Raw genomic sequence first — 14,928 nt, 5'->3', positions numbered from 1 at the left:
TTGAGGAAGTACACCGCTGCCAACAAGATGCCTTCTAGCTCTCAGGTGTTTTGGAGAGAGGGGAGCTACTGGGCTAGGAATTCCGTGATTCTCGACCTTGGCTGCGCTTGAGATGCACTGGAGGGATTTAAGGAAGATGCTGGTGCCCAGGCCCCTTCCAGATCCATGAAGTAAGGAAGCCAAAATCTCTCAGGGCTGAAAGCTGCCTTAGGTGATTGTGAGGCACAGCACACAGCAGACAAACCAACCCATCTCGGGGCCCCTGGACTCTGACTCAGGGGTCTGGTTGGAAGACATCCTGATGTGATGTTTCCAGCCTGCCTTCACGTTTCCTTTCTGCTTGACTGTGTCCCAGCTCAGATCTCTTCCCCGGGTTCAAAAGATTTGTTCAATCTTTTGACAAATGATTTCAAGACGTAGTTTCCTCTCCAGCCTTCACATAGAAGACGATTCTCAGCACAAGCACTGGCAAAGAGGAGGCGAGGGGTGCCTGGCTACAGCTGGGGAGAGCAACAGCCTCCCTATTTATTGTATGCTCCAACTTTGGCTTAAGTTGTTAATGAATAGGAAAAAATAGGTGAATTTAGTAACATTTTTTTTACACAGCTGGGCTGAAGTTACAGGGAATTTAGACGGTGAATGAATAAGAATACTTTAAAAGAAAACAAACCACTTTTACCTTCTTTGACTGTGCATTTGCTGTCTATGGTTGCATAACAGACCACCCCAAAACTTAGTGGCTGAGAGCAGCGACAGTAATTTATTCTCTCATGGTTTCTGTGTGCCAAGCATTCAGTCAGAGCCCAGCAAGGGCAGGTGGCCACGTCTGGGAGCTCTGTGGGGGCCGGAATCATCTGAAGGCCTCTGTCACTCACGGATCTGGCTGTGATGCTGGCTGTTGTTGGGAACATCCACGTCTGGCCTCTTTTGTGGCCTGGGATTCCTCATCAAATGGTGGCTGAATCCCAAGAGGAAGTGCTCGAAGATTAGGAAGATGAGTGGACGCCCTGCTGTCTTTGTGTCTTGGCTCTGAAGCCAAGCAATGTTACTTTGTCCATTCTCAACAAAACGTATCGGTGCAGCATCTCTGAAAATATAATCTGATCTATATTATTTTTCTTTTTAATTTTCTTACATGTGCTTGTTGTAAGAAAAAAATCAATAAAAATCAGCATTTATTCACCAGAGTAGGTTTCTTCTTCCACTTTACCATCTCAATTCCAGTCTCTAGAAACACTATGAACATATTTACATGTATTTTTCTCTATATATCTTAACATATGTATATATATGAATAACATACCATGTGCATTACTCTGCAACTTGCTCTTTTATTCAATAACATGTAAACAGAGTTCCATATTAGTAATAGAACCACCTTCTAACACCAGCTATCCTCATCTGGCTGCACCATAACGTTAATCAGTGTTCAGCTGATGGGGTTTTAGGTTATTCTTGTTTTCTTCAACTACTACCAATCAATGCTGCAGTGAGTATCTTTCTAGTAAGTCATGTAAGGTAGAATCTTAAAGATGGAAATGTTTTGTTCTGAGGCTGTGCAAGATACTATTTTTCAACAGAAGCATAGTTTTTTAAAGTTAGTATCATTGTTACAAATTACATTAAGCAGCAAACACCTTTTTCTTTGCAAATGACAAAAACAGTGTTCTTCTACTTAGCTTTAACATGAAGGAGACAGATACATTTGCTCTAAGGTTTAGCAGGCGCCTGTAAGCTTTGAAGGAATCTACTCATTTATTTAGAAGATGGGGAGCGGCAGGTAGTTATAAAGTGGCATTGATTTCCTTTTTTAATGTTTTTAACTCAGGCTGAGATAGAATTAAATGTGGATCCTTCACAGTTCACACTGACTCTTGGGGGAGACCCATCAGAGAGTGACAGCAAACAAGAAACCAGTTTAAGGCAAAAAAAAAAAAAAAAAAAAAAGTGCCATATGTGACCCAAAGGTAGGAAAGATGATTCTGTTGGCTATGTGGATAGATATAGGGATATACTGTCATCCTTCTTCGCTGGGAGTGAGGTTCTGAATTACACTACAACGTGGATGAACCTCAGGGACATTACACTAAGCACAACAGTCAGTCACCAGGGGACAAATTGTATGATTCCTCTTTTATGAAATACTCAGTGCAAATTTAGAGACTGGAAGCAGCTTAGATGTCATCATAGGCTGGGGATAGGGGAGATGAGGAGTTATTGCTTAGTAAGCACAGAATTTCAGTTTGGGGTGATGAAAATATTTTGGAAGGAGATGGCATGGTTGCACAACATTGTGAAAGTGACTAATGCTGTAGAACTGCACACTGTAAAGTGGTTAAAATGGCAAATGTGTGTGCAACATCCCTACACACACACACACACACACACACACACACACACACACACAGCTTTGCGGGCACAGAACAGAGCGTTTGGGCTCTGTCAGCCTTCCTCAGCTTGCCTTCTCTTTTGTTTTTAAAAGAACAACCTCTATTTTTGGGGTTCCACACAAAGGGCTGTGGGCGTGGGCAGCACTCTCTGCTGCCCTCCTGTTCCTTAGAAGCCCACGCGGAAGCCTCGCGAGTTATTTGAGGGCGAGGAAGCTGTGGGATTGGAGATGGAACTCCTGTCATCTCTCTGTGTGTTTTTTTGGTTTTTCTGCCTCCTGAAGCCCTGGAAACCTTGCTTCACCCCAGGGAAGGCGGTTCTGGTTTTTGCTGAAGGCGGCCAGGGCAGCCCTCCACCATACACCTGCGTGTCGGGGCACTTTCCTCGCCCTAGGAATGTGTCACCCGGGCAGGCAGCCAGCGCACTCTGGGACCCGGTGCGCAGGGTCTCAGACTCCTATCCCGATGGTCTGTACTGCCCAGGAGCCGCAGCCTCACGCACTGGGCAGCTCTGCCCGAGACCCAGCCGCAGGGGCAGCTCCGTCCCCCTCAGGCCAGGCTGGTGACGTTTAACCCGGGATCCCCTCGGGAGCCACAGAGGGTGGCAAACCTTACCCCAACCCTGCGCATGCCCGCGAGGTCGAAGTTGTCGAGGTCCTGGGGCGGCACCCAAGGGCGACTCTGCACCCTACCCCGCATCTGCACCTGCACGGAGGCGGGGCTGGGTGTCAGCCACGTGGCGGCGGGGCGGGGACAGCGGGTGGCGGAGCTCGCTCCTGAGCAGGTGAGGGCGCGCGGTCCCGGGCGAGGGTGGGCGAGGGGTGGGGTCCCTTCCCGCGGCCTCCCCACACCTGCACCCTCGCCGCCCCCAGTCAGCCCACCACGTGCCCGCGGCTCCCGACTCCACCTGCTGCCTGTCTCCCCTGGCACCCTGCTCAGCGCCCAGTCTGCGCGTCCTCAGCCCCTACTGGGCTCAAGGAGGCCCCTGGCGGCCTTGCCCTGGACGAGTATCCCTAAGGATGGGGAGGAGTGAAAACCGTGACCCTCACACACTGACGGGACAGGAGAGTGAGCCGCGGGCGCACTGGCTTCAGGACAGCGGGATCTGAGCACAGTCTGGGTACCGCGGGCCCCAGGGAGGTGTGCAGGGCAGGTAGGGCACGGATGGACAATGAGAGAAGGAAGGAGGGTACCTGACCATGGATGCCTTTACCTTCCAGAGGGGTCTCCGTGTCCGGCAGGATGGCCCAGCTGTCCCCAGCGCGAGAGCTGTTCCACGAGGTGACCCAGCAGGTAGGTGGTGGGCGTGGGCGTGGGATGAGGCTGCCGCGGGCTTGGCAGTGAGCTGAATGGGAGCAGTGCAGTGCCTGTTGCACAAGTCTGTGTCTGAGTGTATTTTGGATTCCAGTTCAACTGTGATAACATCACAGACGACTCTGTAGAGCGGCTCTCTCTGTGGAAGGTCCTTTTTCCTGTTAAGGATTTTGAATCTTGGAGAAAAAAACCCCCTTGTCCACCTTGTCCAAGAATGTCTTCCATAAACAGAGCGATGGCTCAGGTAATGTGAACCCCTTCTACCACTGACTCAAACAGTGCAGAAGCTGAATTCATTTCTGAAAAGCCCCCATGGAGTCTAATGCGTTTCTGGATTCCCTGATGTCTGCTGGGTTTTTGTACTTGCTTTTTTTTCGTACCAGGAATCGAACTCAGGACCTTGCACTTGCCAGGCAGGCACTAATGCCACTGAGCTATATCCCCGGCCCTGCACTTGCTTTTTCTGCTCCCTGTTGATGAGTGAGTGTGAACACTCAACATGTACATAGAGAATTGAAGTGGGTGTCCCCAGAAAGGAAGTTGATCCCTTAAAATATGAAGAAACCATCCTTAGGTGTTTAGCAGGAAGCTACTTGAACCCAGGATCCCTCAACTTGAAGTTTCCACCACCCCTTGGAGTTCTCTCCTGCTTTGTGGAGTGGGGGTTACAGCAGTACTGGAGGGGGTGAGCCCCCAGGGAGGGTGAGAACCAGCATAAGGCCTCACAGCAGAGCAAACCCAGGAGGGTCCTGAGCCAGAGGGTAGGGGACAATGGGGGAGCCAAATGGCCTTGTAACCCCCTTTTTATGTACACAGGCACCCATGAAAGTGCAGCGCAGTGCCTGGCATGTACTAAGTGCACAGTGACAGCACTGCTTCCCTCCCCACCAGGGTGTGCTCCTGAGCCCTCATCCTGATCCTCATCCTGAAGCATTTGTGCTGCTTAAATGGGGTGACTGCAGAGTTGGACTTGCTCCTTACAGATACCTCGTTAGTCTTCCCAAGCCGTTCACTCCGGGTGAAAGGCCTGGGCCGTGTCCTCAGCATGTTGGGGACCCTTGGCAAGCTTCCTTTATGAAGGGTCTATGTCTGTCTAGTTTGCCCAGTTTCTCTCGCACTTCTGGTGTACTTTCTCTGGGTATGTGAGTTTGTGCTCTCCAGACGTATTTATGGAGTATTCCTCAAAAGTGTTAGGTGAGAAAAAGATGTCCAGACAGAAAATAGAAAATTGAAGCCTAGGGATTCCAAAAGGAGGCTGGAAGAAGACGCCCGGAGTTCTCTGAGAGGAATCTGTTCAGGGATGGCTGTGCTTGTCTGTCCGCTGTCTCAAACCTTCAGTGGCTTCCCTGGCTCACCACTCAGAGTTCAAAGGCCTTGGCCCAGGCCCCACAAGGTCTGACCCCGCTTATTTTCCGCCATCTTCCTTTTTGTTCCCTTCCTTTCCAGAAGCCACACTCCTGTATTCCCAGTGCTGTATTTGCTGATCCGTCCCCATTGGCTGGTTTCTCATCAGAACCCTCCCCGCATCTAAGTTGTCTAAGTTGTCATCTAACCCTCTCACCTGGCATTTACAGTGATGATGAATGTTCATTGAGGGACAAAGTAATAAACCACAGATAACTAAGTACAAGTTCAGTCGTCCTAAGTGCCCTAAGAAAATGGTGAGTTTTAAAACACAGTGAATGACAAGGTCCCTGTCACCTTCTCCCCTAGTACCTGAGCACTGAGGGATTAGACTTGGACGATGTCCACGCCAGAGTCACGGGCTTTGGTGCTCACTTTCCAGACACAGCAAAACCCACCCCCTTCCCGTCTGTCCCTTGCACTATCTCGTGTGGGTTCTGTTTCTTCTCTGGCTTACTCGCGCTTTCCCAACTCAGAGGTTTTTCTGAAGCACAAACCAGTGCCCTTGACTCCTCTGCTTGCAGCCTCTTGGGGGCTGCTCCTGGCCTTCAGAATCCAGTTCCAAATCCAGGTCTTGGCCCCCAGAGCCCTATGGAGTCTGCCCAGCCTCTCTTGCTCCCTAGCGTGTGTTGTTGCCTACCCTACCGTGTGACATGGAAATGGCCTTTTCTGTCCTGTTTCTCCAGGCATGACCTGTAGCGCAGGGCCCCATCTCGCTCATGTCCTGTCCCCAGTTCCTGGTACAGTGCTTTCTGAACAGGAGATGCTCACCAGTGCTGATCTTTTGGGTGGAGATTGGGGAGCTGCCCTCTGTATGAGCTCTGGGGCATGGGGGAAGCACATGATAAATTTGGGAAGCACATCCTAGATGGGAGAGTCAGAAAATGATAGTAGTAGCTAAGGGTGACGGTGCAAGCCTATGATCACCGCACTCTGGGAGGCTGAGGCAGGAGGATCACAAATTCAAGCACAGCCTAGGTGACTTAGCAAGACCCTGTTTCAAAACAGAAAGTAAAAAAGGGGCTGGGGTGTAGTTCAGTACAAAGGGCCTGGGCTCAATCCCCAATGCTGCAAAAAAGGTAGCTAGCAATTAATGGATACTTTTTCTGTTTTGAGCACTTACTATGCATTACCTTAGTGAATTTCCTCACAACAGCATTCTGGGATGGATTAGTTGTTTTGCTGATGGGTAAAGGACTGAAGCACTTTGAAAGCAGACATGATGCCGAGGCCCAAGCTTTGCTCTTTTCTGTTACTGCATCTAGCTCCAGATGCTAAACTGGGGCTCCTTTGCGGGGCAGGGGAAGGGAGAAAGGCTAGAATACTTGAAGCTGATCTCCAGGAGTAGATAGCTCTCAAAAGTTTCCTGCAAATCTCCTTAGATCTTTGTTCTAGTCTCAGAGGTGGGGTTTCTGCTAAGAGCTTTGGGGCCTGCAGAATTGGGTCGAGTAGGCAGTGCCCAACTCGAAGGCCGGCTAGTGGCTGCTTTGCTCCTGGTCACAGTGATTGAAAAGTAGCTCACAGGTTATGAAACAGGTAGGGAGGTGAATAGATTCTTTGTTTGGTTTAATCACTATAGGATCGGATGGGGTAGCTGCGTGCATGTGTGGGTGGGTGCGTGCATGTAGGCTGGTCAGTCACAAAGGGACTGGCTGAGGAGAAACTGAAGATCTGAGGGCTCATGGCGTGGTGCTCAAGGATACACGTGCTGCCTGAGTTCCAGTATTGGCTCTAACTGACGGTGACCTTGGGCAAATGGCCTCATAAAGCCTCCATTTCCTCACCTATAAAATGGCTACATTGATTGAAACTTCCCTAGGGAATTAAGAGTAAAGGAGATAATTCATGTAAATGTTTAGTGTAGTTCTTTGTAATCCTTTGGTAAATATTGGCCAATAGTAAAATTAAGGTGGGGAATTTGCATTCAGCCCAAGAGCAGTGGAAAAAATGATCAGAAAGGTCAGTTGGCAAATAAACACATGATTCAGCATAGCCAGTCAAGGGCAAGACCTGGTGTGGCATCTCCCATCCTCAGTGACCTGGCGACAGAGTATGAGAGTGAGGGAGGAGTGCGAGCCGGGGTCCCAAGGTGTCAGCCATCTCTGCCCCTGCCCCTGGTCTTCCTATCCAGTTCCCAGCACTGCCTGACCACCTGCTCTTTCCCTTCTTGGGCTTCCCTTTCTCTCCTCTCTTTCTCGATCCAACTTCCCTATATTAGCTGGACACCGTAAGAGAAAGAGAGTGCAGTCAAGTTTGGGACAACAGTCATTACAATTGGGGTCGAGAATGTCCCTCAGAGGCCTCTTGCACTCACAGGCAGGCCCTTTGGAGTGTGATTGACTCATGAGGGCGCTGGAGCTGACTTGCTGTCGGGAAGTGGGGTCTGGTGGGAAGCTCACATCTCCCTCTCTGGCTTCTCCCTTCTCTCTGCTCCCTGTCTGCCATGATATGAGCAGCTCTCTCCGCCATTCTCCTCTGCCTTGCCATTTCTGTCTTGGAGTCAGCCAACCACAGACTGGAAACACGAGCCAAACAAACCTCTCCTCCTTTAAGCTGTGGCTGTCAGGTGTTGTATCTCAGTGACAAGGAAGTGGCTTAGACAGCAGTGAACAAGGAGTAGCACTGGCAAGAGGGCAGATGGAACCAAGAAGGCGGGAGAGAAAGGGGTCATCAGCGATCTCCGGGCCCACCAGCCCTCCTTGCATAGCCTATTAGGAGACAAGTCCAGAGGTGCTCAGTGACTTCCCCAAAGACATATGCAAAGTGTGGCAGGTCCCTCACTTATTTTGAAAGAAAAAAAAAAAAAAGCGAGGCAGGACTGGGCTGGAGCCCCGGCCACTGACCCCATTGTTCAGCTCTATGTTACCATTTTCAGCCTTGGTTCCAGGCTTTGTCATTGCAAAAGGTTTTCTGTTTTTGAGTCCTCATTAGTGAGCGTATGGTTAAGAACTAACTCATTTTTACTGGGTGTTTTACCAGGTGTTTTTTCAGGACTGCTAGCATCTTTATAAAACTAATATGCAAAGTCTTGGGTTCATAACCAGTATTGGGGGGGAAACCCTGTGTGCAAAGTGAGCCCAACAGCCCTATGCGAGGCAATAACATACCATTGTATTAGTGTGTAGAGAAAAGAACGCATTAACTGGACATGCTGACAAACACCTGTAATTCCAGCAGCCTAGGAGTCCGAAGCAAGAAGATTATAAGTTCGAGCCCAGCTTGGGCAACTGAGCCACTTAGTGAGATCCTGTCTCAAAATTTTAAAAATTAGAAAGGGATAAGGATATAGCTTAGTGAGAAGGCCCTGGGTTCATTCCCACTGCAGGGGGAAGAATGTGACTAAGGAGAAAAGAACGAGGAACTGAAGATGGTCTTGCTAGCTCTTCCTTTTAGAGATGATACAGGGACCCCCATGGTTGGATGGGAGAGGTCAGTTCCCACTGGGGGTTTCCAGAGCCATGAGCCCCCAAACTTGCTCAGTGTTTGGAAGTCATGAATTGCATACAATTTTTAGGACTCCTTACTGAAAAGCATACATGTTGCAAATACAGAATTAGATACAATCTTTTGAAGAGACACAGTGCAAGGGTGTTGAAATGTAAGCTGTTAGCTTCACCATGAAACCATCTCTTATAAATGGACAGAACCAAATTTGGGAGACAACACGAGAAAAGAGGCTCATGATCCGAAACCTGAGGAAGAGAAGAAGTGACACCTTTTCGGGATGGGTGTCCTTTCAAGTGGGCACTATCTTTTCCTCCTCTTCTTCCTTTGTGTTCCCCTCTTTCTGTTTTATAGTCCAATTCGTTACTTTCCCCAAAAAACACATGGACCAAAAGCGCTGCATATTAATAAAAAGTAAAATGCAGACATTTTCTGGATAATAGTATCCTACCTTGAAGCTGAGGTGAAACGAGTTAGGTGGATCTCTAGATCTCATTTGTGACTGCAGAATTTTAGTTTATTGGGGTAACTGAGTGACAATGCTGACAGGCAATTCCATTAAAAGGTTTTTTGTTTGCTTGGTTGGTTTTGTTTTGTTTTGTTTTGTTTTGTTTTGTGGAGGGTGCTGGGGTTGAGCCCAGTGCTTCATGTATGCTAGAAAGAGCTCAACTACTAAGCTACACTCCTACCCTGAAAGAGTTTAATCCCTTATATTTCCAAAGGGATTTGCAAGAAGGATCCTAGATACTGATTGCTCTAGCACTATTCTTGTAATTTGCATAAGGGGCCACTAGGTGGTGCTGGAACTTTGGTCTGGCTTCCTATGGGGTGTGCCATTTGAGTTTCATTGTGTACTTCACCTCACTAAAATCTATCTCCTCAGGATAATAGTTTAAACACTAGACAGTTCTGTTTTCATAGAATACTATAAATGAATTTAGACTTAAGGATATACATGTACCTCAGTATAATTCAGTTTAATGTCTCTTTTTGCTCTTCAATATTTATCATGTGTAATTTAATCTAATTCCCAACAGTGTTGCTTTTTTCCTCCTGAGTTCTAATGGCTTCATGGAAGATGTGTGTGTGTGTGTTTTGTTTTTTATTTTAAAGAGAAAGAGAAGGATAACAATAATGGGGGGGGGGCTTACCAAATTACAGACAAAGTGGTAGGAAATTATCAATGGTTATTGTTTTACATATTGTTATCTACAAGATAGTTTCTCAGGAAAATAAATAGACAAATAATAGTGAGTTACAGACAAAAGAGGTAGGAGATTATCAGTAGTTGTTGTACTCTACTTAGGTATCTTCAAAAGAAAATAAATAGAACTATACATGAGTGACCTATTGAATAATCATTAACTATTCTCAATGGTTGTTGTAGGAAACACATAATAATAAACATGTATCCATTTATGAAATAGGATAGGAACAATACAAACATTACAGAGTTATGGATAGATTAGTAGGAAAATATCAATGACTGCTGTAATACATGTTGGTATCTTAGAAGTGGTTTCTCAGGAAGAGAGAGATACGCAAGAAGGATCTAGCAAGTAGTTACAGCCTAAGAGTTGTCAAAAATCAAGTGAGCCCTCTGGGGTGAAAGCCATTTTTTGTAGCGTTTTCTCTCCAGCCTCCCATCGCATTGGGACCCCACAACCAGTTAGTGTCCTCTCCCCAACTGTCAGCACAGGCAGCAGGAATCCTGCTGTAGACTTCTCCGGAGCTCCACCACAGCCTGTACTGTCAGGGGAAGAATGACTTCCAGGGAGTCTCGGCAGGTATTGTGCAAGGTCCTCATGGTTTACAGCTTCCGAGCAGCTCTCATGACCCCAGTCCACAGGATCTCTGACTCCTTGGGCTTAGTCTGCATTCTCATGTTCTCTGAGTCCTTGTTTAGCAGCTGCTCCTCTGCTGACTCTGGACCTTTCTGGTTCTCAATGGCAGGAGCAAGAGTAGCCCATTGTATGGCATGTATTCCCAGGGGTTTTTCCATGTTTGAATGATTCACACATGTGCTTAGGTGGGCATCTTCAGCCGGTGCATGGTGGGCCAATTGTGTCATTGTTTCTCTGTGTCATGATAGTTCTCAATTGAGTAGCGGCGGCTGGCCTGAAGGCTGGCGTGCCACAGCGCTGTCAGCTGCATGGCTCCCCGTGCGCCGGGGGCCCTCCCTCCCGGGGCCTATGAGGCAGGAAGTGAGCCATCTGGAAGACCAGCGCTCCCCGTCCGTGACTCCCCATGCGCAAGGTGTGTGTTTGTAATGATGGTGGCTGAGAATAGCTCAATGTGAAAAGTCTTCAGAGGGCCTGTGCATGTGGGTGCTATTGCATTCCTAATAGGATAATGCAAACTGGAGAGTTGGACTGTGGCTCAGGACCAAATTCCAGCATGAACTTCTAAGAAGAAAAGGTGTATTTAGCTCATGCTTTGATCACATCTTGACCTGGGAAGGGGGGGCGGGGCCTGGGCCCCCACATTTTGCTTTGTGCTGTGCTCCCAGTGACCACGAGCTTTGCTCCTAAAGTCCACAGCCTCTTCCCTTCCCACCACCATGGGGACCATCTCCATATGGACCTTGGGGTGCACTTGGCCAAGCCATCGGAGGCCCTATGTGCATTTCCTGTGTTTGTTTTTATCTTGATGTGTCAGTGTTTTCTTCCCTGAAGACTGGAAAGAAAAAGAAGAAGACAGCAGTAAAAGTAGTAAAACTTCTACGATGTCCAAATCCATGGTCATGGTCACTGGTTGCAGGTGTTGAGTACTCGTGTAATAACCTAAAGCACCAGTGGTTTAGCAATCCTCAGAAAGCCAGAAGTATTTGTGTCCTTGCTCTGACATCCACCCCAGTATTCATAGAATTTCACTTAAAAGAAAAGAAAGCCCTAATTTTGAGTATTTTTAAAAAAAATTTTAGGCAGCTTTCAATAAAGAACAACACAAAGCAAAAGCAAGTCACAATTTTTTTAAGACCCACAAATTTGGGGGAGGGGTTAGTTTTACAAAAGACTTCACCACCCTTAAGTATCCCATCTGTTCAGTGGATTTAAAATGTGATTCAGATCAGATATAGTTTGGTGAATCCACCCATGAAAGACAGCTAGAAACAGGATTATTAATGCTAAGTCAGCAAAAATACTGTTTTGTTTATAAAACATTTCCAATGATGTGGTAATTTTTCCTTTAAATTAAAAAGGATGCTGGGCTTGATGATGCATGCCTGTAATCCTAGCTACTCAGGAGGCTGAGACAGGAGGATCACAAGTTCAAGGGAGGAGGGGATATAGCTTACCACTCCCTGGGTTCAGTGTCCAGTAATATATGCAAGAGAAAACATTTCATACAGAATGACATACCATAAAAAACTTCCTTTTCCTCTGCTCTCTCTGCCATTCACCAGAGTTAGTGACTACAAACAGTTTTGGGTTTTCATTGCCTAAAGGTCCTCATCCTAACTTTGAACAATATACCGATGCTACAATTCCTTGCTCAAGTTATAAACTTACTATTGGGTTACTTTATATGAAAAATAAGACATGTGAACACATAGTCTTTCTTCCATTTCTCTCACTTCATTTCCAAGTTTTTGTTAGTTGGATTCTTATGTTTACATTGTCAAGGTTTGTTAACATTTATGTTTTCTTTTATAACTGTGATGAGCACTTTCATGTTTATTATAGTTGGTTCTAAAAATTGAAAACCAATAAATAGCATTAATAATAAGACTGTGTGTGTGTGTTAAACTGAATAACCTAAGCACGTTATTGGGCTCGTGGGAAAAAAACCCACAATCTTAAGTCATTACAGTTTTGCCACTTTTAATTCTTCTTTCAAGTTTTCTCTGATTGTGGTTCATATGCTGACCTGCTGTTTCTTATTTCCAATGTTGTGTTTTCTGGTGATTCTCCTGTCTTTTGAATGACTAATTTTTTTCACATATGGGTCAGAGGTGATAATTATTGCTTCCTTTTCTAACTTGAGAACAGTGGGAAGTTGGATTTTTTCATGTCCTTCACAAACGGCATTTTGCAGCAGATTGAATGCAGAAGTAGATATGAGAATCCAGCTGTCTTCTCTGAGACCCAATGCTAAGAAGATTTATAAAATACTTAACAAGGTTAATGTTATGATTTGTGTTTAGATATTCCCTTAAAGCCTCATGCAGTTGTGTGGGTAGGCTTCTACAGTTTTTGATTGATTCACGGTCCAATGCTAGGATTATGGGTGTGAGTGCTATACCCACCCTGGGTTGGGTAGCCTGCATACAATATAAGGGAGGGAAAGAGGCTTGCTCTCCTCCCCTCCTCCTTTTTTGCTCTTGCTGCTTTTGCTGTCTTCTACCACCTTGAAGTATTTCCTGCCACTCTGCCTTGGAGCCAGCTGACTATGGACTGAAACCTTCACAAACTGTGAGCTGAATAAACCTTTCCTTCCTTAACTTTGGGGGTCAGGTATTTTGTCTCAGCAACAAAAGAGAAAAGTAACCAAGACAGTCAATAAAGAGAAAATGGTTTTGTTTTTGGAAAATAGTTATTCATTCATGAAGATATCACTGATCTTAAGAACAGGCTTTATTTTTGTATTAAAATAAATAAATAAATAAACTATCTCCTTTTAATTTCCTAATATGGTAAATATTGGTGGGCATAACCTGAATTAGCAAAAGCCCTTTGGGGTTCTTAATAACTTTTAAGAATATAAAGAGGGTTTGGGACAAAAAGCTGGAGAATGGCAATCCAGGGATTTAATATACATTTAAAATTTTTTATTAAGTTGTGTAGGGCATTGGCAGTCATATCAGCTCATCTGCCAACCCTCCATCTCTCATGCTCAGTGTATCACGTAGGTTATTTCCATGTAAGTGATGAAGCTTCCAAGTAACAGCGGACCCTGCAATGGCCCGGGGCCATGTCTGTTCCTAGGACCAGCTGGCTTGGAACTCGGAGCTTTCTCAGCTTCTACTCAGCTCAGCTCCCTGCCCCTCCAAGCCATCTGCAGGGTCCCTCCAAATGTCTGATTCCATGGTGGCACTGGTTTCCCCATTCTAGTTATAATTATAGCTTCATGCTTAAGGAAAACCCACATTCTTTCTGTCGTTCCCATGGTGATTTGGAAGGCAGGAGCATACTTACTTTGTTGTCTTCAAAGAGATGCCTGATGTCACTTCCTAAAGTGATTCCCTTCATTCATCCATGTGCTCTTTCAGCGAGCTCATGTTGAGTGGACGTGGTGGCCCTCCCTGCCCCCAGGGGTACCCCAGGCCCCGATAGTCACCCAACACCACAGATGGTAATGAGCCCTATACACTGCTTTTTGTTCTGTGTACAAACCTGTGAAAAGGTTTAATTTATAAATTAGGTACAGGAAGAGATTAACAATAACCAAATAAAACAGAATAATTATGACAATATATTATGGTAATGTAAAGTTTCACCTTCAACTTTCATGAAAGTTATACAGTCTCTTTCTATTCAAAGAGTCAGGCAAATACTAATATTTTCAGGGTGGAGTCGACTATAGATAGGCAAATCCCTGTCCACTTTGGGCAACTAAAGTTGTAAGAGGAAATGAGCTATTTTTTTCTAATAATTTTCTGGAATCATTTTTATAAAATAGCTTTTATTGATGTTATTATTTATTCTTCAATAGTCTATTGTAAATTGCACATATTATAAAATTTACCACCTTAACCATTTTAAGTGTACTGTTCAAATGGCATTAAGTGCATGATAATATTGTGCAACTTATTTGTCTTTAAACTTTATATTGATAAAATTTTACTGTAATAGAAAACTTGCAATATTAAAAATTTTCATACATTTTTATTCTGTCTCTTTCCATTTTTATTCTGTTTCTCACACTCTTATTCTCTCTCCCTTTCTCTCTCCCTACCTCCCTCTCATTTTTTTCATAACCATTTGGAAATAATTTGCAGGTGCCCTATCTCTTTATCCATAAATATTTCAGAGTATGTTTTCTATGGAGAAAAATTTTCTTTCACCTAGCCACAGTACTTTTACCAAGAACAGGAAAATTAACAGTGATGAATCCTGTTACCTAATCTACAGTTTCATTGCAGATTTTGCCAATGATCCCACTAACATCCTATAGCCTCATCCTCCCCTTCCCCTAGTCCAGAGCTTACACTGTATGTAGATGTGATATTTCTTTAGTTTCCTTTAATCTGGAAGAGTTCCTTGCCCTTTCTTTACCTCTTGACACTTTTTGAAGAACACAGGCCAGTAATTTTGTAGAGTCTTCCCCGGTTTGGGGCATGATCCCTTACAATCAGATTCAGGTGTTGTATTTCTGGCAGAAATGATGTAGAAGCAATGTTGTCTTCCCCAGATACCCTATCAGGAGGCACACGATT

The 14,928-nt window shown here is 45.5% G+C and overlaps 1 protein-coding gene and 1 long non-coding RNA gene across 2 annotated transcripts in view; one reads left to right on the top strand and one right to left on the bottom strand.

Moving 5' to 3' along the window:
- On the bottom strand, positions 1–3,646 carry LOC106148722. Its single transcript, XR_001234379.1, has 3 exons — positions 3,601–3,646; positions 3,003–3,092; positions 1–1,087 (listed from the first exon to the last, which is right to left on the bottom strand). It is a non-coding gene; the product is annotated as an uncharacterized LOC106148722 (long non-coding RNA).
- The window catches only part of Slc12a8 (solute carrier family 12, member 8), a 147,066-nt gene continuing 135,258 nt past the window's right edge, over positions 3,121–14,928 (top strand). Inside the window, exons 1-2 of the mRNA XM_005386546.2 lie at positions 3,121–3,171; positions 3,608–3,680. Coding sequence (XP_005386603.1) covers positions 3,630–3,680 — 51 coding nt within the window. The 5' untranslated portion in view covers positions 3,121–3,171; positions 3,608–3,629. The remainder of the gene's footprint in view (positions 3,172–3,607; positions 3,681–14,928) is intronic.

This window comes from Chinchilla lanigera, unplaced genomic scaffold (assembly GCF_000276665.1).
Source record: "Chinchilla lanigera isolate Chin_1 unplaced genomic scaffold, ChiLan1.0 scaffold00026, whole genome shotgun sequence".
In the NCBI taxonomy this organism is placed as follows: domain Eukaryota; kingdom Metazoa; phylum Chordata; class Mammalia; order Rodentia; family Chinchillidae; genus Chinchilla; species Chinchilla lanigera.
Note: the sequence above shows the minus strand (reverse complement) of the source record. Positions and strands in the feature narration are given on the sequence as shown.